General features: G+C 34.3%; 2 protein-coding genes and 1 long non-coding RNA gene across 3 annotated transcripts; 2 read left to right on the top strand and 1 right to left on the bottom strand.

The window, feature by feature from the left end:
• Window positions 1-2815: 2815 nt before the first annotated feature.
• LOC121216195 (uncharacterized) lies at window positions 2816-6306 on the top strand. Its single transcript, XR_005912298.1, has 2 exons — window positions 2816-5726; window positions 5915-6306. It is a non-coding gene; the product is annotated as an uncharacterized lncRNA (long non-coding RNA).
• Window positions 6307-7829: 1523 nt separating this feature from the next.
• LOC107938077 (starch synthase 1, chloroplastic/amyloplastic) lies at window positions 7830-14885 on the top strand. Its single transcript, XM_041091554.1, has 15 exons — window positions 7830-8497; window positions 10576-10931; window positions 11114-11191; window positions 11271-11395; window positions 11567-11648; window positions 11794-11967; window positions 12252-12333; window positions 12664-12755; window positions 12836-12898; window positions 12982-13071; window positions 13556-13680; window positions 13764-13872; window positions 13958-14013; window positions 14343-14382; window positions 14503-14885. The coding sequence occupies exons 1-15, from the start codon at window positions 8440-8442 to the stop codon at window positions 14659-14661; spliced, it is 1689 nt and encodes a 562-aa protein (XP_040947488.1). The 5' UTR covers window positions 7830-8439; the 3' UTR covers window positions 14662-14885.
• A 5520-nt stretch (window positions 14886-20405) lies between these two features.
• Window positions 20406-24653, bottom strand: LOC107938083 (PP2A regulatory subunit TAP46). Its single transcript, XM_016871133.2, has 9 exons — window positions 24353-24653; window positions 24153-24275; window positions 23833-23919; window positions 23542-23646; window positions 23281-23442; window positions 22392-22427; window positions 22212-22283; window positions 21127-21407; window positions 20406-20944 (listed from the first exon to the last, which is right to left on the bottom strand). The coding sequence occupies exons 1-9, from the start codon at window positions 24446-24448 to the stop codon at window positions 20698-20700; spliced, it is 1209 nt and encodes a 402-aa protein (XP_016726622.2). The 5' UTR covers window positions 24449-24653; the 3' UTR covers window positions 20406-20697.
• Window positions 24654-26581: the final 1928 nt, after the last annotated feature.

Genomic DNA, 26581 nt, shown 5'->3' with positions numbered 1-26581 from the left:
ATGAGTCAGCACCTATAATGGGTGACAAGGAACACCGAGTGAGTTTATAACTCAGTAAGTCATAAGCTATGCACTACCATCCATCAATAACATTATCACAAGAGAAAACAAAATGGAACGAGGCTAATTACTCCATCCATTCCGAACCATACCATAGTTCCTCCAACCTATCAATTCAATTTCATATCAATTCATGCATTCACATTCCATATACTCATCAATAGGACATTGAAGCATTTTCATAAATCAATTTATTTTCGTTACAATCAAACGACTAAACGGCCTTTCACCCATCCTACGATAAATTTTATGTACGTGACTTCAAGTATATTTGTCACATAGGTTCAAACTTACCGAGCTCAACACCAAGTATAAGCATAGCACCTATTAGCCATGTACTCAAGACACTTACCCGATCCGCTGTCCGCGATCGACTCAATAGTGTCGCACACATAGTGTCCATAATGATTCACGAATGTATATCGAGTCCGCACACTCAGTGCTATATAATCAACTCGCACACTTAGTGCTACATAATCAAATCGCACACTTAGTGCTACATAGTCAAACTCGCACACTTAGTGCCGCATGGTCAATTCGCACACTTAGTGCATCATATTCATTTCGCACACTTAGTGCAACATAGTCAAATCGCACACTTAGTGCTGTACAATTTAATCCCGCGCACTTAGCGCCAATCTCATGGTCATAAATGGTTATCCCGCACGTTTAGTGCCGAGATCAACAACTCAGTACATCTTACCTCTTTTCTTTCATTCAACAATTTCATCATCACATACGTACATGCACATATATATATATGTATATTTATTCATTCCATTCAGCATAAATACATAAACATTATGACCATTGAAATAATACCAACTACATGCTTAATGACTTACCTCGTGTTGGGTAAGACGGTTCCAACTCGGCTACTCGATAACCTTTTCTTTGCCTTTGCTCGATTCACCTCCTTTAACTCCTTGAGCCAAATCAATAATTTAAAATAGTCATTAATCGACTATTCAAGTATTACTTTCAGAATAATATATATATTGATTTGACTTTCACACACATAGATTATAGTAAGCTTTATAATAGTCAATAAATAACTCATTGGCAAATTTTCATTAATGTTTACAACAAAATCACATATTCACTACGAGCTGTTTTCCTGAGCAGTAGTCGCTAAATTGTTTATAACTGGAGCTACAAAACTCCAAATCACTAGCCGTTAATTTCCCCTGAATATAGACTCGTATATCTTCCATCCATAAAATTTTCAGAATTTTTGGCTTGGCCAATCAATACCAGATTTTTCTTAAAGTTTCCCCTGTTTCACTGTTTGACTATTCTGACCACTCTTCACTACGAATCAAATTTCTCATTTTACAGAATTCAAAATGTGTTGTATTTGATCTCATTTGAAACTAGACTCATTAAGGAGTCTAAGCATATAAATTTTATCTTATAATAATTTTTGTACAATTTATAATGATTTTCTAAAAACAGAACAGGGAATCTAGTAGTCATTTTGACTCAGCCCCACAATACTTCAAATATCTCAAGATCGGTAACTCTTTTGTTTTCATAGTTTCTTTTGTAAGAAAATAGACTCTTCAAGCTTTAATGGCATAATTCACTCAGCTTCTAATTCAACTCCTACAAATTATGGCGATTTTCCAAAATCACCTTACTGCTGCTGTCCCCAAACAGATTATTACCGAATCAAATACTAACATTAGCATTTCACCTTAATAGCTAGCTTGCCAAGCCTTAATTTAACATATTTTCATTCAATTTAGTCTAATAACGCATAAATGGGTAAATTACATTTTTACCCCTAATATTTCGCACTTTCACAATTTAGTCTTTATTCCACAAAACACAAAATACACAAAGTTTGGTCACACTCCTTAAGGGCCGAATCTTCCTAGTGCCCATATAAGTCCATACATCTCATTTATTTCACCTTTGAGTCCTTCAAAAATTTGTTTTTGTAATTTAGCCCTAACTACTCAAAATCACCAAAAACTTCAACACAAAACATATTAATCTTTAACATATCTTTCACTTTTCATCAACAACTATCAAAAAGCTCAAGCACTCATCAATGGCAAAACACAAAATCATCATCAATCCACAAAATTGAACCATGGGTTTTTAGAACTCAAGTCAACTACTAAAACATGCATGCATCTCAAGAACAACATCAAACATACCTTAGTCTAGCAAACCACCATAGCCGATTTTCTCAAGCTCTTCCCCTTCCTTTCTTTCCTCTATTCGGCCAAAGGTGTTCAAGAATGAACACACATTTTTTTTTGTTTTCTTTCCTCAACTCACGGCAACAAGGGGGGGGGTATGGATGAGACCATTTTTTTTTCATCACCCTTCCTTTTCATTGTTTAATTCCTTTCTTTAATTTATTTTAATTATCATGCTTAATATTTTATTTTCCTTACCATACATCACTAACACAACATGTTGGTGACATGTTTCCACCCATAGCATGGCCGGCCACTACATATTAGGGAGGGGGAATTTGACATGCAAGTCCCCTTTTTCTTCCACATGCACTAATAGGTCCTCATGCATTGACCTATCACATTTTAAAATTTTCTCATATAAGTCCTATTGACTAAATTCACATGCAATCGACTAAATCGAAGCTTGAAATTTTCACACATTCATGATTACATATTCTAGATAATAAACATCACATTCAAACCTTTCGGTGACTCGGTTTAGCGGTCCCGAAACCACTTCCCGACTAGGGTCAATTTTGGGCTGTCACAATTCTCTTGCTAAAGGGCGATGAAAATGAAGTGATAAAAGAGGTACACATTTTCCTCGTATTCCATGATTATTATCTTTTAGAATATTAGAGGGTTTAATAATCCTCTAAAGCAAAAATTTGTAGTTGGTAGGTTAGCTAGATTGAAAATTGATGTTTGTTGTTTGTTGGAAACTAGAGTTAAGTGTAATAGTGCTTCGGTTATTTTGGAGAAGTATTTTCAAGAGTGGAATTGTGTTTGCAATTATGATTATGCTGTTAAAGGTAGAATTTGGCTTAGTTGGAAGAGTGCTTGTATTGTGGATGTGTTATATATCTTTGGTTAATATATTAGATGTAGTGTGCAAGTGCAACATTAGAAAGTCTTTTTTTTTTCAGCTGTTTATGCTTGTAATGATGGTGTTTCTTGTCGAAAGCTATGGTCTCACTTGTGTTCTATGAGTGGCCATGTTGGTGATGCTCCACGATTGTTGGGTGGTGACTTTAATGTCACGCTTTTGCCTGAGGAGAGTTCTTCTTTCGATAGTTCTTAGTCTTTTACTGTTGATATGAAGAATTTTCAAGCTTTAGTTAGAGAGATTAAAGTCTTTGATCATGCTTATTTTGGTCCTCTTTTCACTTGGTCTAATAATCAATTGGATAGGCCGTTTGCGAAGAAGCTTCACAGAGTTCTTGTTAAGGTAGCTTGGTTGCAGTTTCTGCCTCATTCACGAGTTGAGTTTGCTGCTCCTAGTTGTTCGAATCATTGTCCTTTTATTGTCTGGTTGGAGCAGCTTGTGCAATCCTTACCAAAAGCCTTTTCGGATATTTAATTTTTGGGCTAAGTATGATAGGTTTTTGCAACTTATTGCTGAATCTTGGCAGCCTACTGTGGTAGGTGATCTTATGTTGAATTTATTTACCAAGCTTAAGAGACTTAAGCTTGTCTTGAAGATGCTCAACACTGAGGCTTTTGATAATATTTTTGCTCGAGTTAAGGCTAAGGCTAAAGAGTTAGAGAGCTTGAAACTTGCTTTGTTGCAAGGTGAGCTAGTTAGAAATGGTCATATTGATAAGGTGAGAGCTGATATTTTGGTTTTACAAAAGGCCGAAGCATGTTTTTATCGGTAAAAAACTCGGGTTTAGTGGATCAGGGAGGGGGATCAAAGCACTAAATTTTTTCATAGTACTGTTACAGTTAAGAGGAATAAGCACACTGTTACTTCTCTTTTTGATGCAACTGGTAATCGGTTGGAATCTTTTGATCAAATTTCTGTAGAGATTTTGGGGTTTTATCAAAATTTTCTTGGCGCAGTTGATTCTAATGTTGTTGAGTGCCCAAATTTTTTGCTTCAGGAGTTACTACCTAAATTTTCTAACGATATTCATCGTGTGTTAACTAGCCCTATTACCAATGAGGAGATAAATGCAACTATTTTTGGGCAGGGAATGAGAAAGCCCCTAGTTCTAACAGTTTTGCATCTTTCTTTTTTAAATCTGCATGGGGTATAGTAGGGCTTGATTTTCTTGAGGTTGTTCAGTATTCTTTTGCATCCTGCACTCTTTTGGCTGCCTTTAATGCTACTTCAATTTCCTTTGTTCCCAAGTGTGATAATCTTAGCTATGTAAAGGATTTTTGGCCTATTTCTTGTTGCAGTGTAGTTTATAAGTGCATAACTAAGGTTTTGGTTAATAGAATGACTCTTTTTCTGCCTGCTTTGATTTTAATAGTCAGAGTGCCTTTGTTAGAGGGCGTAGTATCACTAATAATACCATGTTGGCTCATAAGTTAATGCGAGGGTATGGTAGAAGGCATATTTCTCTTAGATGTGCCTTGAAGGTTGATATTCAAAAGGCGTTTATTTTTTTACATTGGACCTTTTTACTTTCAATACTTAGAGTTCAAGGGTTCCTTGAAAAGTTCTTGAAGTGGATTGAAGTTTGTTTAACTACTTATTGGTTCTTTGTCTCCTTTAATGGAAGCCTTATGGGGTTCTTTCAAGGGAGGAAATGTATTAGGCAGGGAGATCCTCTTTCTCCTTACCTCTTTGTGCTTGCAATGGATGTGTTATCCAGGTTATTGGATGTTGCTGCCATAAATGCTCTCTTCAAGTATCATTCTAAGTGCCTTCGAGTGCGGTTGACTCATATAATGTTTGCCGATGATCTTATTATTTTTTCTAATGGTATTGTTAATTCTGTGGCTGGTGTTTATTGTGTTCTTCAGCAATTTTACTTACTTTTTGGGTTGCAACTCAATGCCTCTAAAAGTGAATTATTTGTTGTTGGGGTACCTCAAGAGGAGTTAGCTTTCATGATTACTTGCACAGGCTTTAAAATTGGTAGGCTACCAGTGAGGTACCTTGGTGTTCCTCTTGTTTCTTAAAAGCTATCTCGGTTTGACTATGCTACTTTAACTAAAAGGATTCTGGACAGGATTCAAGGGTGGTCTACTAAGCACTTGAGTTATGCTAGTAGACTGCAACTCATTAAGGTTGTGATCTTTAGTGTGCAAGCCTATTGGAGTCGCCAATTTCTAATGTCTAAGAGTCTTCTTAAGAAGGTTTATCAATATTGTCTTAGCTTCTTTTGGAAAGGAAAGTTTGGCTTGGGTCGAAAGGTTTGTGTTTGTTGGAAGGCGATTTGTTTACCTTAATTTTAAGGGGGTTTGGGACTAAAAAATGTTATAGAATGGAATCAAGCTTTTATTTTGTAGCTTATCCGTGCCTTGCTTGCAGGAGAGGGATCTCTTTGGATCGCTTGGGTTAGTAAATATGTGTTAAAGGGTAGAAGTTTTCTAGATGTGGCTCCTACTTCAATGAGTAGTTGGAATTGACAAATGATGCTTAAGTTGAAGCCTTTGGTTCCTGTCACTTCTCAACAATTTGCTAATGCTAAAGTGAGTACTTCTCGATTGTGGGAGGCAATTAGAACTCGTGGTATGAAGGTAGAATAACAACGTTTGCTATGGTTATCTTTACATATTCCCAAACATTCTTTTATTGCTTGGATTGTCATTCTTAATAGACTTCCAACCGGGGATCATTTGCTTGCTTTTGGAATTTCAGTTGATACTTATTGCTTTTTTTGTATGGATGTTGCAAAGAGATGTCATCACACTTTCTTTTAGTGCAGTTTTTCAGGGAAGGTGTGGTAGTCAGTTTTGCGCCTTTGCTCTATTCATAGGGCTGTGGGAACTTGGAAGCAAGAGTTAGCTTAGGCGATATTGTAACTTAAAGGAAAGGCTTTGCTTGTTGTTATACTCAAGCTTGCTTGGAGTGCATATTTGTATATGATATGGAGGCAGAGGAACAAAAGGTATTTTAGTGCATCTTTCTTGACTGAAAATGTTTTCTTGGTGTAGATTAAAAAGATTGTGCGGGCTTGCTTAGGAGGAAGACCAATCAATAGAACTTATCTTGTTAAAGCTTCACTTTGTGCTTCTTGGGGTATCATTGGTTAATTTGTTTGTATAGATTAAAGTTACTGTACATTGTTTTTGTTGTTTTACTATGCCCTTAATTAAATTACTTGCGCAAGTGATCTCGCAAACACTAGGTTACGAGTTGATAATAAACATACATGTGACCCTTTTAAACATGCATCTAGGGGTGAGCAAAATCTGATCTAATTCAAAAAACTCGATAAAAATTTTAATTTTGTATTAAATAGTTCGTATTATTCGAGTTAATCGAGTTATTCGGACCAACTCGAATAAAAAATAAAAATTTTTGGTTTAACTCGAATATGTATTACACAATTCAAGTTATCCGCAAAATCCAAATAAGAAAAGGTAAAACTATGTTGTTTTGATAAATATTTACATTTTCTAAAGATAAAAGTCAAAACTATTAAGTTAAAAAGTAAAACTATGTCATTTTGATAAATATTTATCCATTAAGTGAAAAGGCAAAACTATTATATTGCTTATGTAGTTAAATAATCTTGTACTTTGTCTACTAGTTAAATAATCGGTCCGTGTAAATGTAACATTGAGTATAAACAATAGGATTCGTTAACTAGACTTGACTTGACTCGAAATTTTTTGACTTGATTCGACTCAACTCGATCGAATACTCACCCCTACATGCATTTATCAAAATCATAAAATATTTAAATGATCCACATGGTGGATGAATGAGCCCGTATATATCACATTGAATACATTCTAAAATGCAAGGGATTCTATACCAACTTAGCTGATGATGTTCTTGTGATGAATTTTCTTTAAAAACAAGCACCACATGAGAATTCCTTAAATTGAAGAATTTTCTAGTTTTTCAATGAATGACCACATGAATTCTCAATTGTTTTTCACATCATTAATGATTCGGGATGGCCTAACCGGTCATGTCAAATAGTAAATGTATTTGGATTTGTAAACTTCTGGTTTACTACAATATGTGTTTTAATTGTACTAATAGTTGTACAGTACAAGCCTAAAGACAAGACAGGTAATTTTTTCAAAACACATTTCTTTTTAAATACAACTTTTATGATCTGCATATACTCACAATATGCTTTTGTCTCTCGCCTTGTTGTGAGTGACTTGATTTGCAATAGGAGAGCACACGATCACCCACCTAAGGGATGTGAGCATTTCACTTTGGTGGAGTCTTAACCTTAGCTTAAGGCATATAGGTCGTCACCATGTACAACTTGATTCGTAGAGGTACTTTCCTTCTATGAACTAGGCCACTCACAATAAATTAACTTTCGATGATGACAGAAAATAAAATCCTAGCACTATCTTAAAATAATATTTGATTATTATTAAAGTTTGATTGATTATTTAATAAATGACCCTTTAAATACATTTTCGGAAAACTCAAAAACCTCGAGATGAATCTAATTGAAACCAGATATAGGATTAATTTTTGGATAAAAATATTAATTCAAATTAGGAGGTGGGGATAAGTTAGGGGAGTTTTGGGGTAAGGAAAGAACCGCCCACCCATCTGACCTCATATTTCGGTTGATATATGAAATGAAACCGGTAGTCCCAAGCTCCAAGGCAGAGTTCACGTGAAAGAGCTTGTTAGATTGACACGTAGGGAATTTCTATTCCATCAATGGAGAAAGTCCTTTTAACTTTAGCAAAACGCTTCTGCCATATGGATCTCCTCAGGTCATCCAATTTTCTTGGCTTTCGCGCTTTTACTGGATCTCTCACTCTTCTGCTTCTTCTTCACTATAAAAAAGGGAAGGACGAAGTTTGATTTTTGTTCTCCTTTTTTTGGATATTTTATTTATTACCAGAGTCACAGTCGTTTCTATTTTCCCGGATTTCCCTTTCCTTTCGCTCTTTGCTCTTTCCGGGTCCTTCCTGTTTCACGATTCCTTTCGTGTTCTTCTCATCTATTTATTTATTCCTTCACTGTTTCTTTCAAAATTCCCTGTTTTCCAATGGCGTCTATTCAACTAACTCGTATGCTATGGTCTTGCAAATTATCTACCAATATTGCATTATCGTCTCGTAAATGTTGCAGTTTTAGGCGTGCTAGGCAACTGGATTTCGGTCCTTTGTTGAAAAGAAATATTCAAAATAGGAAATTGACGGCTATAAGATCTGAAAAATCTGGAAATGAAGGTTCTATTTCTAGTGCAATTGAAGGAGAAGAAAATTCTGATGTTATTTCCAGCCCAGAAAGCCTGGGCTTATGCTGGGCATCGACAGAGATGATTCTGGTTCTGTTATTGGCTTAAACTTGATTCCTGGTATTTTTGTTACTCTGATTTTTTCCTTTTTTATACTATTCAAGATTAAAATGATGCTCAATTATAATGTTACGATGATCATTTGACGATACTGCTTTTGTTTGGAAGAAGATATTGCTTATTCTGTATTATTTAATGATTACTAGAATACTTTAGAACTTTCCATATTTTATCATATTATACTCCATCTTTTTTTCCCTGATATTAACATTAAAAAAGAATCTTGAAGCAGAAATAGGAAAGGCAAATGAAATAAGCAACAAGTAAAATCAGTCACATGCTCTCTGACCCAGGATGGGGTGGAATGGGGCCAATCAAGTACAACGTTGTCAAGTGTTAACTAAAATACTCAATCGTGTATTTCACTTTCATCAGGCAAACTATTCCTTGTTTGCGTGCATTTTAGGTTCAGATGGTCCCTCTCAATCCGTCTATCTATGGACCATGGAACAAAATTGACTACTTTGTCTATATCTGTAACCATCTATAAAAGCTACCCCATGGGAACATCTAATTTATTTCCCTATTTTTTTATTTTAAATATTATCTATTTATGTTTTACAGGTTAATAATTTATGCCGATTACATCACGTCTGTGTATTTTGTATTGTGTTCATATTATTATTGTATATGTTCGTGTTCCTATATTTTATCGTGCTCGTATAGGCATGTTGTGTTCGTGTCATTTTGTCTATCGCATGGTTTATTAGAATAATTCAATTTAGAAGATAATTTATGTTTTCATGTCGTGTTTGTAGTGTATCTAGCTTTAGCTCATATTTTGTATAGCTTATCATAGTGGTTCACTTTAAGGGAAAAAAGTATGTTCACATTGTATTCGTATTACTTTTTGGTGTTTAAATTGTTATGAACTGGTTTAAGTTTTTATGTGTTACTTAGTAACAAATTTTATGTATATTTTGGTGCATTCACGTATCTATGTTAGGTTCATGTATTTTTTTTTGTCATTTCATATTTTAATTATTTTTCTTTTTTTTTTGTGTCGAATCATTTCATTATTTATTAATATAAATATCATATTCAGAACATTACTCTTAACTTTCCGAAGCATAGTGACATATAGGTGTAGACACTCTAATATGAAAGTTTCTATAAGATTAGGACATCTATAAATAATTACTTTTATATGGTATAATATAAATGTAAAATTGGTACTTTTTAATTAAATATTAATAGGCAAGTAGAAAATATTTTTAAGTTTAGAAACCTGAATATTACAAAAATCAAATCTTGAGAAGTTGAGAACTGCATTGTTCATTGTTGATTCTATATTGAAAAATAAAATAAATAACTGCGTGTCTAAGTGTGTCTAAATGTATCTAACCGTGTTTTGATCATACATCGACTGTTTGTTTGATTTGCCTTTTCTTTTTTCTTTGACATGTCCTGATGTGTCTAACATGTATTTTGTTGCATAATACATGTCCCACACTTGGATGTTCCCTGATAGAAGTGTTCATGTTTCATAGCTTTTATTACTCTTTCGTTATTAAATTTTCTTTAGTTAATTAATATTGTGTATCAAAGTAGAGTTGAGTGAAAGATGTTCTTATTGATGAATCTTGAACTTCTTGTTGGTCAAGATTCATATATGAAAACTTGGATTTGGTAGAATTTGGGATCTATGGTTATTAACAATACCTCATTGCGAGCATGATCCGGCAATCTTTGCATCAGCAATACTCATTCTTGCAGGGGCTGTCATATGCAAACTTTTGACTATTTGGAAACTCTTAAAACAATACACGCATGGTCCTATTTTCCATTTTGTCATTGCCAAAGTTTTTCTTCTAATTTTATTTCACTTTTCTAGATTATCCCGTGTCTGTTAAACCTCCACATTTTCATTTTCTTTTTATAATGTTGAAACAATATCTAAGGTGTAAATTTATATCTTTTATTACTGTTGTTGTGTTGTTGCTCCGGAGTTTACTTTGACTCTTACACCTTGCCCACTTTAGTTTGATCTTCTCTAGCTGGTATCTGTAGCAGTATTTTGTTCATAAGGAGTAAATGGCCTTCTGTGGCTAACTGCAGTTTATTAACTTGGATCATAGGTGACAATGAAGCCATTGACGCTGAAGTTGTGTCAACTGTTACCAAAGTCAAAGATGAGGAAATAAAAAAAGAAAAAATAGAAACCAGAGTAACCTACAATATTGTCTTTGTTACTGCTGAAGCTGCGCCTTATTCAAAGACGGGTGGATTAGGAGATGTTTGTGGTTCTTTGCCTATAGAGCTGGCTAGCCGTGGACACAGAGTCATGGTTGTCTCCCCAAGATACCTGAATGGTATGTCTGCAGATGAAAATTTTGCACATGTCTTTGATGCAAATCGACGCATCAAACTACAATGTTTTGGAGGGGAACAAGAGATTGCATTCTTCCATGAGTATCGGGAGGGTGTTGATTGGGTAAGAATTAATCTCTGCTTCTAATCTAAACCTCCTCTCATGAATGTGTTATTAAAGAGATTATTCATTAGCGAACCATGAGGGAAATTAGTTTTTTATTAATAACTTCCATTCATCTATTTGTCGAGTTGGTTGGTGGGAGAAGACTCTAACCATGTTAATTGGTTTCCCTACATTATAAGGTATTTGTGGACCATCCTTCTTACCATAGACCTGGAAATCCATATGGCGATAGTCATGGTGCTTTTGGTGATAATCAGGTAAAGTTTTGGTCGGTATTTGGTTGAATATGAAATTGCTTATTACTTCTCTATTCACTAATGACAATTTTTTCTACAGTTTCGGTATACTTTACTTTGCCATGCAGCATGTGAAGCTCCATTAGTGCTTCCATTGGGAGGGTATACCTATGGAGAGAAGTGTCTCTTCCTTGTCAATGATTGGCATGCTGGTCTCGTGTCGGTGTAAGATTTTGCCTGTTTATTGTTGCATCTATTTGCTATACTCAGACCTTATTTCAAGTATTAGAAAGCATAAGTTTTACCAATGAATTAGTTTGATACTTCATATTACACTCGATTCCTAAAGTTTGCAGTCTTTCTGGAACTGCTGATCTTACATGTTACATTTTTCAGGCTTTTGGCTGCCAAATACCGTCCATTTGGTGTTTATAAAGATGCTCGGAGCGTCCTTGTAATTCATAACCTTGCTCATCAGGTAGATAATTTCCACATTGTTATTCCTTTTGCTTTGTTCTTGATTCTTTCATTCTCTCTAAAAGTGGTTAAACTGAACTTTTGTAGATCAAATTGCATGCATTTCTGAAATAATAATTTTAGATATATTGTTTTCTATATGAAAGGGAGTGGAACCTGCAGCAACCTTTAAGAATTTGGGATTGCCTTCAAACTGGTATGGGGCATTGGAATGGGTGTTTCCTACATGGGCAAGGACACATGCTCTTGACACAGGAGAGGCTGTCAATATTCTAAAGGGTGCCATTGTGACATCTGATCGAATACTTACCGTTAGTAAGGTAATTTATTTACATATTCTACTGTTTATGGTACATTTATATCTCTCTTGATATATAATGTTGTTAATTCTTTGAATCTACAATGTTACATTTTATTTTGATGGTTATGATCATATATCATGTAAATCTGATTGAAGAGCCACTGAATGTCTGAGCTTCCTGTATGGGAATTAGTTGCAACTAAAATGTAAAAACCATCCTCTACTTAATAAGTTTGAACTACAGCTTGCAGTTTTAGTATTTTCATAAGATGGCTTTAGTTGACTATATTTTGTTAATTTCAGGGCTATGCATGGGAAATAACAACTGTTGAAGGTGGATATGGTTTAAATCAGCTATTAAGCAGTCGGAGGAGTGTTCTGACTGGTACATTTTCTCTACTTTTCAAATAAAATGCGGCCTTTATGTCATTTGGTACAACTCTAAAGGCTTTTAGGCCAAGGCACATGCAAATGCTGTGAAGGTTAATTCTCATACACAACTTAATGTGACATCCCACTTTTAGTGGTATCTGCATTTTAGTATGGCCCTTATCTAGGTCTTAGTTTTGTCCATATGCTTCACTTATATCGAAAATTACATGCATTGATCATGTGTGGGGCATTCAGAACTTGTGTTCTCCAATCATGTTTAGTCTCTGAAGGAATTACAGATATTCTTTAACCCGACTCTTCCTGAACATTCAATGATGATCAGGAATTACAAACGGCATTCATATTGCTGAATGGGATCCATCTTCAGATGAGCATATTGCTTTCCATTATTCTGCTGCTTCTCTATCTGGAAAGGTGGTTAATTTCTGGTTTTCTGTTCATAGCAAAAAAAGTTGCTCTTCTGAATTCTTATCCTGAACTAATGTAAACTTCAGGTTCAATGCAAGACTGCTCTCCAACAGGAACTTGGTTTTCCAATTAAGCCTGGTTGTCCCTTGGTAAGAATTTACTTTGTGTTGGAAGACTTGGTAGTGAAAAAACCAAGTCTTTCCTTCATGTCTCACTAAGCTCGTATTTACAGATTGGATTTATCGGGAGACTGGACTACCAGAAAGGCATTGACCTGATCCACTGGGCAATTCCAGAACTTATGGAAGATGATCTACAATTTGTAAGTGACTTTTCTATTTATTTAACAACCATAATAAGCGCAAAGCAGAACTACTCTTAATTTGTATGGTGTATTCAAGGATATATTCCCTTTAGTTAATATCATGGCGACCTTTTTGGGTTGAAGGGTATTTTTCATATTTTCTAGTGTCGAAGTAGATAAAAAGAAGATTTGCCCTTGTAGAAGACCATGACTCTTTTAAGCATTTTAAGCTGGTCCTCAATACTAATATCATTCTTCCTCAAGTTGTATTGAATCTGGTGATTTAGTTAAGTTGAAATTGAAATGTACTTGGTAATTTGGAGTATGAACCTAGTTAGTTGCTCGGGCCTTGGTAATTTGGTGCATTACTGATATGCACATGTTCTTTGACAATATTTAAGTCTAGGGTGCTGCCTCTTGGCCTCTCTGTACCTTTTTCTGCTGTTTTTCTAGTTATTCTTTTTGTAACTTGCAGGAGAACTAAACTCCAAAATTTCTTTAGGTAATGCTTGGCTCTGGGGACCCACTTTACGAAGACTGGATGAGATCAGCAGAGAATACTTACAGAGATAAATTTCGTGGTTGGGTTGGATTTAGTGTTCCAATCTCTCATAGGATCACTGCAGGGTAATCAGAAACTTCTATTTATTCTTAACATGTTAATAAAGATACCAATAAACATCTTGTTGTTGTTGTATTGGATTGAGCAGCTGTGACATACTATTGATGCCTTCAAGATTCGAGCCCTGTGGACTAAATCAGTTATATGCGATGAGATATGGAACTGTCCCTGTAGTTCATGCCACAGGAGGACTTAGAGTGAGTTAAAAACAGTAGCTATCTCGTGTCATTTGCTTTTATCAGATTGACCTTCATTACATGCCTCTGCCTTAATCTCATTCAGGACACAGTAGAGAATTTCAATCCGTACGCCGGAGAAGGTAGAGGTGAAGGCACCGGGTATGCAGTCTTTACCGTTGTATTTTTCGTCAACTTAGTACATGGTGTATAACGTCTAAATTCTTTTACTGAGTTGAAAATTTTGTAGTAATCCAAGTGTTGTTTAATCAAAATAGATAAACAAATCCCTAGTTAAGATTTCAGTTGTGGTTCAAACATTCTGTAAAATCATCTACGATGTTTCACTAAAGAATGCAACTGCATTGATCTCAAAAGAACCAAGATATTACTTGGAGTTAGGGGCGAGTGTTGGAGATCCGACATATCTTTAGTAAGTGTTTCACTTACATGTAGTTTTTCTCTTACAATGGTTTGAACTGTGCTGACAGGTGGACCTTTTCTCCGCTCACAAAAGACTGTATGCTAAATGTAAGTTAAATGCTATTTATTTGGCACCTTTATACGAGTTTAGCAATGGCGGGTCTGCGAATTCTCTTTTTTTCTCATGTGGCCTTCTAAACTGACATAATTCGATTTTCACGAGTGCAGGCGCTAAAAACAGCAATAAGGACGTACAGAGATCACAAGTCAACGTGGGAGGGATTGATGAGAAGATGCATGCAAAAGGACTTCACCTGGGAAAATGCTGCCATTCAATACGAGCAGGTTTTTGAGTGGGCCTTTATTGATCCGCCGTACATTATGTGAATTCTATACATCTCTCTCACAGGGGCAAGGACATACAAGTAGGCACTATTATGTTTTTTCCTCCCCCTCTGGGTATAAGCTCCCGTTAGCTATTCTTTGTTGATAAGAGTAATTAGTTTGCAAAATGCACTTATTTTCATTTTAATTTTATATGGTTGGTATTACAAAAGTACCACTGTAATTTTTACAAACGGAGTAATAAAGACATTACTGCCTTGTCGTTATGTTTAATTTTTAAAATATTTTGATGTACTTTGGATTGGATATATGCCCATTTTTTACGTGTATGATTATTTTTCTAAAAAAATTCGGGTATTAGAATTTACTTGACCTTCTAAATAAAAAAAGCTTAGTTTAAGGAATTATTTGAGATTAATTGATTTATAATTTACTCAAGCTTGGTTTTGTTACATATGGTAAATGACGCGTGTTTAATCAGCCTACTAAGAGTAAATTAATACTTGGATTATTGGGATGGATACAGTTACTACTTTTAACTTCCATATAATCTAAATAACTTTTAGACCACATAAAGTTGTTTATTTTCCACTTAACTGATTTTTTTAGTTTAATTTTTTTAACCTCTTTAAAACAATACAATATAATCATCATAGCATCAAGAAGTTTATCCAGCCTAGCTGCACTATTCGCTTAATACATGTTTTCAGAGAGGCTAGCAAGATAGCGAATGGTTTGGCAAAAATGACTTTCTCAAGACCTTTGGGAAAATTTATGTTCATGCAACCATCGGATGAAGTCCTTCATTCTCTACATGATGATTTATTTAATGTAGGGTGATCTTATTTTAATTTGTTTTTGTTTAATCCCTCTTTTGTATAACAACAAATCTAGTTTTATTTTTACGGTGATTTACACCAATCAGTAAAAATGGAAAAAAAATTAATTTAATTTATTTATCATGGTTTTCTATATAAATTGATATGACTTTTTCACTGTAAAATAATTAGAAAATATCCTGTATCATATATAGCTCATGTATATTAGATGAGTGAGTAAAACAATTGCTTTGTTAAAATTTGGTGTTCATATATAAGGTATAATAACAAATTTAGCTTTCAACCTTTACACATTTATTCAATTTGGCCCTTACTCTTTTATTGAAAATAAATTAGAAATTTTTTAAAGTAATAAGGCTAAAGAGTAAAAAAAAGTGTTAGTAACAAATTAAAAAAAAATCAATTAAACCATTTAAAAATTTAAAAATATCATAAAATTTATTAAAAAATTATAAAAAAGTTATAAAATGTTTAAATTATAAATTATTTATTAAAAAGGAACAAAACCGACTCAATAAAAGAGTAGTGGTCAACTTTTTTAAATAAATCTTATAACCATTGGATTTTAATGGGTTAATATTGTTCAAATATATTTTCAAGTACTACAAACTCAAAAACAAAGTTTCTACTTGACTTAAACTTTCTACAAAAGTTTTTGGGAGCCCTTAAGTCTTTTAAAATGTTTCTCAACCACATTTTTTAAGGTTCTCAATTTTGTCTCGAGACAAAACCATATTGTCTTGAGACTAACCAACATCAAAGCTAAGGTATGCTTTAGAGGAGCCTTATCTTGAGATAATCATATGCAATTGTCTTGAGACATATGGTCAACTATCTCGAACATGCCTATTGTGTCTCAAGACCTCATGCTCCAATGGTTATATTTGTTCTTCCTATCTCGAGACAAGGGTTATATGTCTCGAGACATATTGTTAAATGTGTGAAATAAATTCCTCCAATGGCTCCAAACGTCCAAAAATCATTTAGATGGTATATATTCAAGTCAAGAACACTTGAAGACACTTGACAAGAACATCAAAACATAGAAATCAAGAGAAAAAAAATCAAATTCTTTATTTCTTAATTTTCTCTTGTACATATCTCTTAGGTGCTTATTGTTAGATCATTTTATCATTCTCATTTCAATTCTTTGAGAGCTAAACACTTGTAAACACACACCTTTGAGAGGCTTTTATTGTTTACATATTTTCTTCTACCTACAAAAGGTTACTTAACTTAAGGTTTTTGAAGCCTAAAACCTTAAGTAATTTGTAGAGAATTTTAGTTGAGCCACAAAAAATAGAAAGGGTTTTGGTTAAGCCATAAAAACTTGGGGAAAGTTCTATCTTAGTCTTGTGAAAAAGATAGGGATTGTAAATGTTATACCTTTTCCTTGAAAGGTAATTCAAGCATAGTAAATTTGGAAAGTCTTGGTTGAGGTATACCAAGGTAGTGGAGGTAGGCAATTGGAGTCTAATTACTATAAATCGAATTGTCCAAGCCATTCTTCCCTTTCCTTATCATTTAGAAAGGTTTATAAAAATTTTTAAAATACCAATTCACCCTATCTTAGTATTTTTAGGCCTAACAATTGTATTTTTAGGCCTAACAATTGGTATTAGAGCTTGTTATTCATCAAAGGTTTAACCATCAAGAGAAAATATTTGAGGCGAAAAATATTGAGTTTAGATGGAATTTGAGTCAAAGCCAACAACTTTTCAAAAAGGCCATTCCATCATACCTCCTCCACTCCTACACGAAGAAAACCATTCCAATTGAAAAGTGAGGATGAAATCTTTGTCCAAACATTTGATTATGGTGCTTGGAGGATAATCTCAAAAGGTCCATTGGAGATACCCAATGAGGAAGAAAGATGGGATGAAAATGATAACCAAGGCTCAATCCAATTCCAAAGCTATGTACACACTCCTTTGTGCTATGAGTTGTTGGAAACAATAGATTTTTGGAAGCTTTTAGGCATATTCTTGATTAGTAAAGGTGGAGATTTGGTTATTAAAATTATGGTTTTATATTCTACCCCATTAGACCTTTATAATGGTATATCATATGCTCAAAATGGTTGAGTATTGAATAAAAAATTGATGCTTAAAGTAAGCCACTTGTGAAATATGTTGAGGAAAATGGAAAGTTTAGTCCTACATTGGTTAGATAAGTGTGGAATATGTTTATATGTATGAACCAACTTGGTGGTTATTTAATGATTAAACTAATGCTCTCCCTCACACGTAGGGAGGGTGTGTTGGGGGTGCACTCGCACGACATGGGCAACGCAAAATGTTCGGGCTGATCGGACCCTTCTAGGCCTGCAGATATTTTAGCCTCATACGTAATTTTATTTTTAGTCAAATTTTTTAAAACCGAAATCATTTGCAGGAAGGAGACGCATGAAATTTTTCTCTATTTTTCCTGCAATAATTTCGAGAATCTTTTCCTGCATATTTCTTTAGCAAGGTTGCAGTTCGTTGATCATTGCAATCGTGCTACTGCCGTGCTCATCTCGTTGTTGTATCCTGGGAGACAACCAACCAACGTTTCTCTAGCACCAAAGGAGCAATCGAATCTGTCTTAAGGAAACTGTAAAAACAAACCTTAACTACCAGTCTGTTTTTTCTGCCTACTTATGAGTATAAAAATTTCAATCCAGTTTTTATTTCCAATTTAATTTTTCAAATTATATATATCTATATTATTCTAGTTCGATCTTGTGATTTAAATAAATATTTTACATTACTGTTTATTTCGTTAACATGTGTGCAACATGAGTGAAGAAATCTTCAACAAAGTTTCCTCGTGTGGAAGTGCCAAAGAAATATGGGATAGACTTAAGGACATTTATGGAGACAAGAAGGAAGAAAATGAGACTAAGAGGCCTTGTGAGAAGGAAAGCTCAAGTAATGAGGAAAGCAAAGATGAGCAATCAAGTGAAAGTCTCCCCACGAATCCAAATGTGATGTGTTTTATGGCTCTTGAAGAGCAGGAGGTATCTTTTAGTTCGTATGATTTAAATTCATATTCTTTTGATGAGCTACAAATGTTTTCAATGAGTTAGTATTGGAATTTGAGACCATGAATTCTAAATACAAGAAAATGATCTAAAAATTCAAAATTGAAAATGATTTTCTTTTGAAAACAAAAATTGATTTGAAAAGTCAAAATGAAAAACTGAAAATAAATTTTGAGACTTCCAAAAGATAGTTGAATTTTTTGAAAAAGAAAATTTTGAGTTGAAAATGAAATTTGAGAGCTTAAAAAAGGAAAATGAAATCGTTTGGAAATCTCTTTTTTGAATATGGAAAAGTGTGAACATGGTCATACTACGCATACTTTTCCTATTAAGAAAGGACTAAATATAAAATAAAGCAAGTATATGTTCCTAAAGTAACAAGAGACCTTGTGACTAATGTTCAAGGACGAAAGCAATTTGGATACCAAAATCCAAGTAAATGTATCTTGTAGGTGTGCTGGAGGAACGTGGAGCAAAAGCACAATAAATTTAGATGCTCTTTGCACACAAAGGAAGGATGGGTAACCTCTAAACTAACACTTTAATGAAAATGATTAAACTGGTTGCTTATTGATGTTTTGTTTTTAAACATAATTTGGAATTGAATTGATGGATATATTGATATGACGATCAGTTACAAATTGATCAGGAAAATCAGAATCATATGACGAAGGAGAAGACTTCATCAGAAGATTTTGAGCCCATGGCACAATAAAAAATTTCAAAAGATTTTAAAGAATCCAGGGTCGAGTTGACGGAGCTTAAAGAGCCTGAAATAATGGTTCCATATTCTGAAAAGCTCCTAAAAGGAAGATGCAAGAACAGATTGAAACAAGATCTGGGAAGTGATAGGCGGGTACCATATGAGTTTACTGAAGGTTATAACAGAGTTCCTCCATCCTATCATAAATCAAAGTTTATCAATGTGCATTACAGTGATTGTGTTGGTAAGTACATTCCTCGTGTGATTCTTATAGATTTTGACCCCGGAGGAAGGTACATTTCTCATGCTACTCAAATCAGTCTTGAATTTAGAACTAAGTATAGTATTAGATCGGGTTCTTATGTTCATGTATTTAGTCTTGATAATTTCCTGTTGGGACAATACAATGCTACTAACAAATGGGCTACAGGCCATTACCCTGAAGCTGCTAAGTCGATTGACCTTGTACTTGATTTTGTCCATGGAGAAGGTAAAATTGGTGGTTGCCTTCAAAGGTTTCGAGGTTGTCTTTCTTTAGGAGGAAGAATTGAATCTGAAAAAAAGTAAACCTCATTTATGTTGAAGTTAAAGTAGGAGTACTTTGGTGGGTCGATGTTGACTTCTCAATTTTTCAAGCCCTTGGAATCCCTAATACTGTTGTCAATCTTTTGGTGAGGGTCATTTGGTTCTTGACAATGAAGCCTTGCCCGGAAATTATTTTTGGACACAATTCATGAGTTTCAGCTTTGGTAATATGGATCATTTGATAGTAACCACCATATATGGAGTTACATGCTGATTACGAGTGTTTGACAACCCAACTTTGATCTCAAGGATCTTATTAACGCTCTCCCTCAACTTCGAAGTATGCTGTTGTATTTTTCTCCAAAGTGGGCAGCAACAATATATGAAGCTACATAATTTTGGAATTCAAAGCTGCCTTGAGAACTTTGGAATTCAAGAAGTTAAGGCAGAAATCATAGCAACGAATTTAGGCGCAAGGTTTTTGAAAGTCGTGGCTACTACCATTTTTTGGTTAATTGTCCTAATTGTGGTTGGATCTCTTGGATAAATGGAACTGTTACCATGATCTTTGCTTCCTTGTCAATGGCTGATGCGGAAGCATTCTTTAATGAGTCATATGACAGTTATTTTGTGCCGCTGGAAATGACTTATTTTCCACATTTGACAGGTGATATATCTACCATGACATCTCTTATGTTTCAAGCATGACTCAAGCTTGTTTTTTCATATAATTATCAGTCCCAAAGTTTGGCACTAAACATTTTCTTAAAGCCGAATACAATATACTAAGTTGACAACTAGGTGATTACCTACATACAATCAAGTTGATGTATGCATTTTATGTATAGTCCAAAGCAAACAAACAAAATTCTTTTAAGAACAAAACCTATAAGCAAAATAAAATATTTAAGAAACATTCCTAAAACCACATTTAGTAGGCCTGAAAGAATACGTTGCAAGAGAATTATGGGAACTACTTGTCACTTTCACCCGCAGGGAGTAAGCTTTTTATTGCCTGCACCTCGAGGATTGTCATCTTTCCAGTCATCCCATGCTCGTGCCTTCTCTTGGGCGGCATCATCGTCTTCATCATCTTCACTTGGTCCCATCTTTGGTTTGTCCTTGTACCATGCTGAGTTAGCTTCTTCAAACATTTTTGCATTCCTCTCCTGCCACTTATTCATCATTTCCATCTCCCTCAGACCAGCTTCCTCGATGCTTATAGTTGGCATCCTACAACAAGATAATTTTATTAGTAATTAAAAACAATGCATACAAGAAACACAACATTCTAGGGAAGGGATAACATGGAAAGATGTTTGAACAAAAACATAATTTGATGCCCAAATCTGTCCTTCATCCCCGACAATAAAACAGAAAGTAAATAGTAGTAGTATTTCAGGACAGGGATTTACCGATAAGCAGGTTGGAAAACCTGTGCTGCCATCCTTTCCCTTTCACTTGTTAGGCTCCCACCTATAAGGCTTTGTGGTCCAAAGATCATTGGCTGGTGTTTGTGGTCATGTGCTTGCGATACATTTGCCCTTCCTTCAATAACATCTTGAGCAAATGTAGCACAAGTAATAGGTGCCGCAGGTTGAGTATACCGTGCACGAGCTGCAGCATCACGATGCCATGCCTCTGCTTTCTTGGTGCGATCATCAAGGATAGCCTGAGAAAATTCCTTTTCCCCATCCTGAAATACAAGAGAAATAACCATCAATCCATAATATGAAAATGGTTCATCAGAAATACTGTCAAAAATTGAGTAGAAATATAAAGAAGCAATTTTATGATTCCTTCAGACAGCCATTTAATTTCTGAAACTCAAAAAAAAGAAAAAAAAATATTAATCTTTTCCATCACAAGCTACCGGAAAGCTGGACATTACTGCACTGGCCAGAGTAATGCACAAGAAATTGAGCATTGTCACCAATTAATGGCAGATTGTAACAAGTTATGGTTGGGCAGCAACGCAATGATAAGATTACAGTAAATCGAGTAACGTTTATCCTTTAAACAACAATGTTCTGCTTCAGCGATTTAGTTAAATATTTCCGAAAATTTGTAGAAGAATTTCCACTTTGCTCCAACGTCAAAGGCCAGTTGGCCAAGTGGCATGCCTAGAGAATGAACTTAAGGGCTAAGATGCCTCTAACAGGGGAAAATGTTTCTTCTATTTATCAGAAAAAATAAGTAACCAATTCCTTAATGGGGCTTAACGGTGTCAATCTTGGCACCGGACATTTAGATGTCCCCTTCCGAGGCTTAACATCATAAAAAATTTATCTTAAAAGTAATGATCTACATCTCCTAAGTGAGTGTAAAGTGTGAATCCACAAGCTGTGCTTTACTCAAAGCTTTAAATCTTCTAGTAGAAAATTTCAGCTAACTCATTGCTAAAAAATTCAGAAGGCAGACAACTACCTTTTTTAGGAAAAATAAGCACAAGTACTGAATACAACAGTTAAAGCTATAGATCATTTAAGCAGATTAATACCTTGAGCTGTTTCTCCTTTATTGCAGAAAGCATTTCCTCTTCCTTCTTCAGCATTTCAAGCAGATCAAAAGCCTACAATTGCAGTATCATGCATAAAGTGGTTACAAAGTTATTGCTATGATGAGGGAAAAAATTAAGCTTTTACATGGCAGATTTTATTGAAATGTATGTAAGACTAACCTTACAAATAGCCAATGAGATAGTAGTAAGCCAAGCCTGCACAAGGAATTTGCCATTCTTTTAGGGATACCATATAGTTGTGCCAAATCAATAAGAACAGCTAATATCTTCAATAATAAGCATTAGGTGTATCATTTCAGTTTCAAAGCATAATACATTTATTCTGACAACAAAATAACCAAATTTACAGTATCAGCAGCAGACTTCATGAGGTAAAAAGCACATAATCATAATTTTAGGTAAAAAAGATGGAGCCAATATTTCCTTTGTATGCGTAGTTGCAAAGGGTAATGCGGGAGGTCCTAGTAATATCCAGTAGGTAAATATCATATTTACATCAGATTTCGGGGCGGGTGGGGGGGGGACAGTTATAGCATCATAAAAAAGTAAAAGTCAAGTTAGAAAAAAGCCCAATTCTAACTTAGTGAGTATAACCTCACAAGAACATTTAAAACTACTAGATTCCAATCACTCAGAACAGAATCACAACTCTATTGAGAACTTGCTTATGATAAAACTACAAACACAGGAAATAAATATAAAACAATTCAGGGGAAGCCTTATCAATTAAGGGCCCTAATTAAACCTTCAGTGCCTGATTTATGAGCAAAAGCACAAGAAGTAAAAAAAAAAAAAGAAAAAACAGTTCAAAAGTAACCTTAGAAAATAGCCTTAACTAATGCTTTGCTACATACGATTTTTATTTTTAAAAAATTAGTAAAATAGTTGCCAAGAGATTCCTTGTCACCAATACATGCAAACCTTCCACAAGTTCCATGTATTCACAGATTTTCACAAGATAATATCAAGCTTGACGTCTAGTAGGGAAGTCTTAACAGTAACACCACATCTAAATTCATTTAGAAGGTATTTCTAGCAGAAAACTAACCTCTCGTTCCTCCTCCCCATCATCATCAAGCAGATCATCCTCTCCAACCTCCACAGGAGTGGATAAGGTAGCTGCTTTTGTTGAACGTCCACGCCGCTCCTTCCGCTCCTTTATTTCTGTAAGTTTTGCCTCTGCAGCCCTTTGGCGTCTAAAACGAGCAATCTGTAAACAGGCACAAAAGCAACTCATTCAACTCAACTATCTGGAATGAATAAAACAATGACAAATTTTCATGTTGTTTGCAAAAATAAATATTACTACCTTCAAAGCTCTTCGGTCAGCAAAAGAATTTGAAGCTCCTTGCACAGAAGCTTCCAACTCTTCCTGTGGTACAAGTTCCATTGCTTCACAAAATGAAATGAATTCCTAGAAGACACGATAAGTTCATTAAATTCCAGTTGACATAAAAGAGAACAAAAGATAAATTAAAACTTTTAACAGAATAAAAAAATAATTACAAGAGCAACATTCGTTAAATATTATCTTTAAGGCAAAACTTTCAAAATGAGCATTCAACCACACTTTGAATTCACGTTGAGAACCAAACTTTACCTTCAATTTAGCTTGCGAAATCTTGAGAATCTGAATCCTTTCCTCCTGCGCAAGCTTTTCCGTCAGCTCTGCCAGATAAAACGGTACCTGAAGGGTAAAACAACAGTTAGAACTTGAGATACTACTTAAATTACAGCCATTACTACTTTGTCAAATTATTCTAAAAATGAAGAATGAATAACTCCCAAGTTATTTAAGGAGAGAGAGAATAAGTAATTACAGAACTAAGAATCAAAATTTCAAAGAAAGCTTAATTGAGATACTAAGTTACTAAGTATAAGTTATATAAGGAAAAACGAAATGAAAACATAGATGATTACCAGAAGGTACTTGAGATTGTTGGTGCTGATATCATCTTTGGTCTCATTGGATGAGAAAAGCCCTAGCTTGCTTATCATGTCCTCGCACTTCTCCAGCACCTCGCATCCTTTCTTTACCAGATCCTGCGGAACCCATGGAATTGATATTCATCAGATCGGCGTCGAAAGAACAATGAATCAAGCATAAGAAGAGGTTGTACCTGATCAGCACCGGACTCCGTGACCGTAAGATGGATCTTACGAGCTTGTTCGAAGAGAGCTGACAACGACATATCCTCCACTTTGCGTTCACCCATGGGTGACTATCGAAAACCCTAGAATTTAAACCAAAACTTCGGGGAAAAAAAGAAGAAAACAAAATAGAAAATCTTGAATCCAATGGGTGACTATGGTTTCGAATTTTAGTAATCTTATGGCTAAATTGAAGATCACACCTTTTCTACAAAGAAAGAAAACTAATTGATCTGAGAAACTGGAAGTTGAAAGAGAAGTCGAAAGAACCCAGTCAGGGATGACAGATGGTGTATTTATAGAAGCTAGTGTGTGGATAACGTCATTGCCTTGGCATGGCCATCTCCATCTAAGTTTCGCCACGTCAATTATATCAAGGAATAAGTAACATTTAGTCCTTCAATTTCGTCACTTTTTTTATTCTGGTCCCTGAAACTTTTTGTTTCATATTACTCTCAGAATCTTGGATTTTTTTTCTTAATTTGATCCCTGAATTTGGATTTTATTAAGGTATGATGACATGGCATCTTAAGGTTTGAAACGTGATTACCTAATTTATTAAGATTATATATATTTAAAATTTTCAAGAATGACCAAATTGAGAATAGTTTTCATATATTGAGACTAATGTGGACTAAAAAATTTCAAAAACCAAATTAAAAAGGTTGTTAAATTCAAAGACTAAATATTAATTTATCTCTTATATTCATTATGAGTGAAAGACATACACACTCATTTAAATTACCATATAAATATGGCCTGTGAATTGATCCCACGGCCTGAAGGATAAGTGAAGTAGTAAAATATTTATGATTAAACATTTGAGTTTTATTTATTTTATTTTCATTTTCGATAAAAATAGTAAAATACTAAACCCATGCATATTCATTATTTTCCTAAAAGAAATTTTTAAGTGAATCACGAGGGTGTGGTTAGAGGTGATCATGGCCGGGCTTGAAATATGGGTTTAAAAATTTGTTCAAGCCTGGCCCGAAAGAAAATCGTTAAGCCCGAGCCCAGCCTATATTAAATTTTACAACACCAAAATAGCATATTTTAAAAAGAAAATAGCATATTAAATTTTAAAAAATTATATTTGATTAAAAATAAAAAAAATATATTTAATATATAATTCGGGTCGGGCCGAGCCCGTGCCAAAAAAATTTTACCTGAGGCCCGGCCTATTTTCTAAACGGGTCTCGTTTTTTTGCCCAAACCCATATTTCGGGCCTATATTTTTACCCGAACCCTTCTATTTTTCGGGCAGGCCGTCGGGCCAGGCCGAGGAGCCCAACCCATGATCATCTCTAGGTGTGGTCTAGTCTAGGTGTTTGATTTGGAGAGTTCTTACATTAAAATCGATGATATACTTCCTTAAAGTTGTAATGCCTCAATTTTTTAAGTATACTAAATGGCGTTTGTTTCAAAAATTGGTACAATGAAACATATAAGAGAATTTAAAGACAAGCTTTATAAATGAAGTCTTAAGAATTGTAAAAGCTACAAAATGGTGATTAAAATTTGGCTATAATTTTTTTTGCTATTGAACTATGAAACGTTACATTTTGGTCATTAAAGTTATCGACTTATAACGTTTTGATCACTCCTCCGTTAATGGCCATTACAACTTTAACGGAAAAATGAGATGACATATTAATTTAAAGGTAAATATCTAATTTGATCCTTGAACTACACCTAAAACATTCAATTTGGTACTTTTACAACATTTTTAACAATAATTCTAAAAAGAATAAAAAATTCTAAAAAATATTAAAAATTCTGAAAAATCATTATTTATTCTTTTGAAATTATAAAAATATTTTATAAAAATTATAATTATGTAAAAGAAATTTTTTAAAAATCTAAAAATTATATAATAAATATATTTTGAGAAGGTCTTTTCTTCTCTTTTCTTTTCTGTTTTGGATTAGTAAATTGCAATTTGCGATCATATTATATTGAATTTTTCTTTCCTTAGTCAATTTTGGGTCATTATTCACATGGTAGTGTTAAAAACAAAAATTTAAAAAATAAAAGTGTATACAAAATAGATTTAAATTATTATTATTATTATAATTTAAAACATATAAATTTAATTAATTCATTCAAATGAATGAGACCATACAATTTGGGGAATAACAAACACTCGTTGTAGGCAGTAAATGACAAATTCCGTCAACACAACAAAGGCTTCAGCC

This window comes from Gossypium hirsutum, chromosome D04 (assembly GCF_007990345.1).
Source record: "Gossypium hirsutum isolate 1008001.06 chromosome D04, Gossypium_hirsutum_v2.1, whole genome shotgun sequence".
NCBI classification, from domain to species: Eukaryota; Viridiplantae; Streptophyta; class Magnoliopsida; order Malvales; family Malvaceae; genus Gossypium; species Gossypium hirsutum.
Note: the sequence above shows the minus strand (reverse complement) of the source record. Positions and strands in the feature narration are given on the sequence as shown.

Excerpts from the sequence above, each read along its gene's own strand:
- LOC107938077 (XM_041091554.1), top strand. The coding sequence starts at position 8,440 with ATGCTGGGCATCGACAGAGATGATTCTGGTTCTGTTATTGGCTTAAAC. Across the intron at positions 13,072-13,555 it reads TGGAAGATGATCTACAATTT|GTAATGCTTGGCTCTGGGGA; the intron begins GTAAGTGACTTT and ends AAATTTCTTTAG. Across the intron at positions 13,873-13,957 it reads ATGCCACAGGAGGACTTAGA|GACACAGTAGAGAATTTCAA; the intron begins GTGAGTTAAAAA and ends AATCTCATTCAG.
- LOC107938083 (XM_016871133.2), bottom strand. The coding sequence starts at position 24,448 with ATGGGTGAACGCAAAGTGGAGGATATGTCGTTGTCAGCTCTCTTCGAA. Across the intron at positions 23,920-24,152 it reads ACAATCTCAAGTACCTTCTG|GTACCGTTTTATCTGGCAGA; the intron begins GTAATCATCTAT and ends TTTACCCTTCAG. Across the intron at positions 22,428-23,280 it reads ATGGGGAGGAGGAACGAGAG|GCTTGGCTTACTACTATCTC; the intron begins GTTAGTTTTCTG and ends TTCCTTGTGCAG.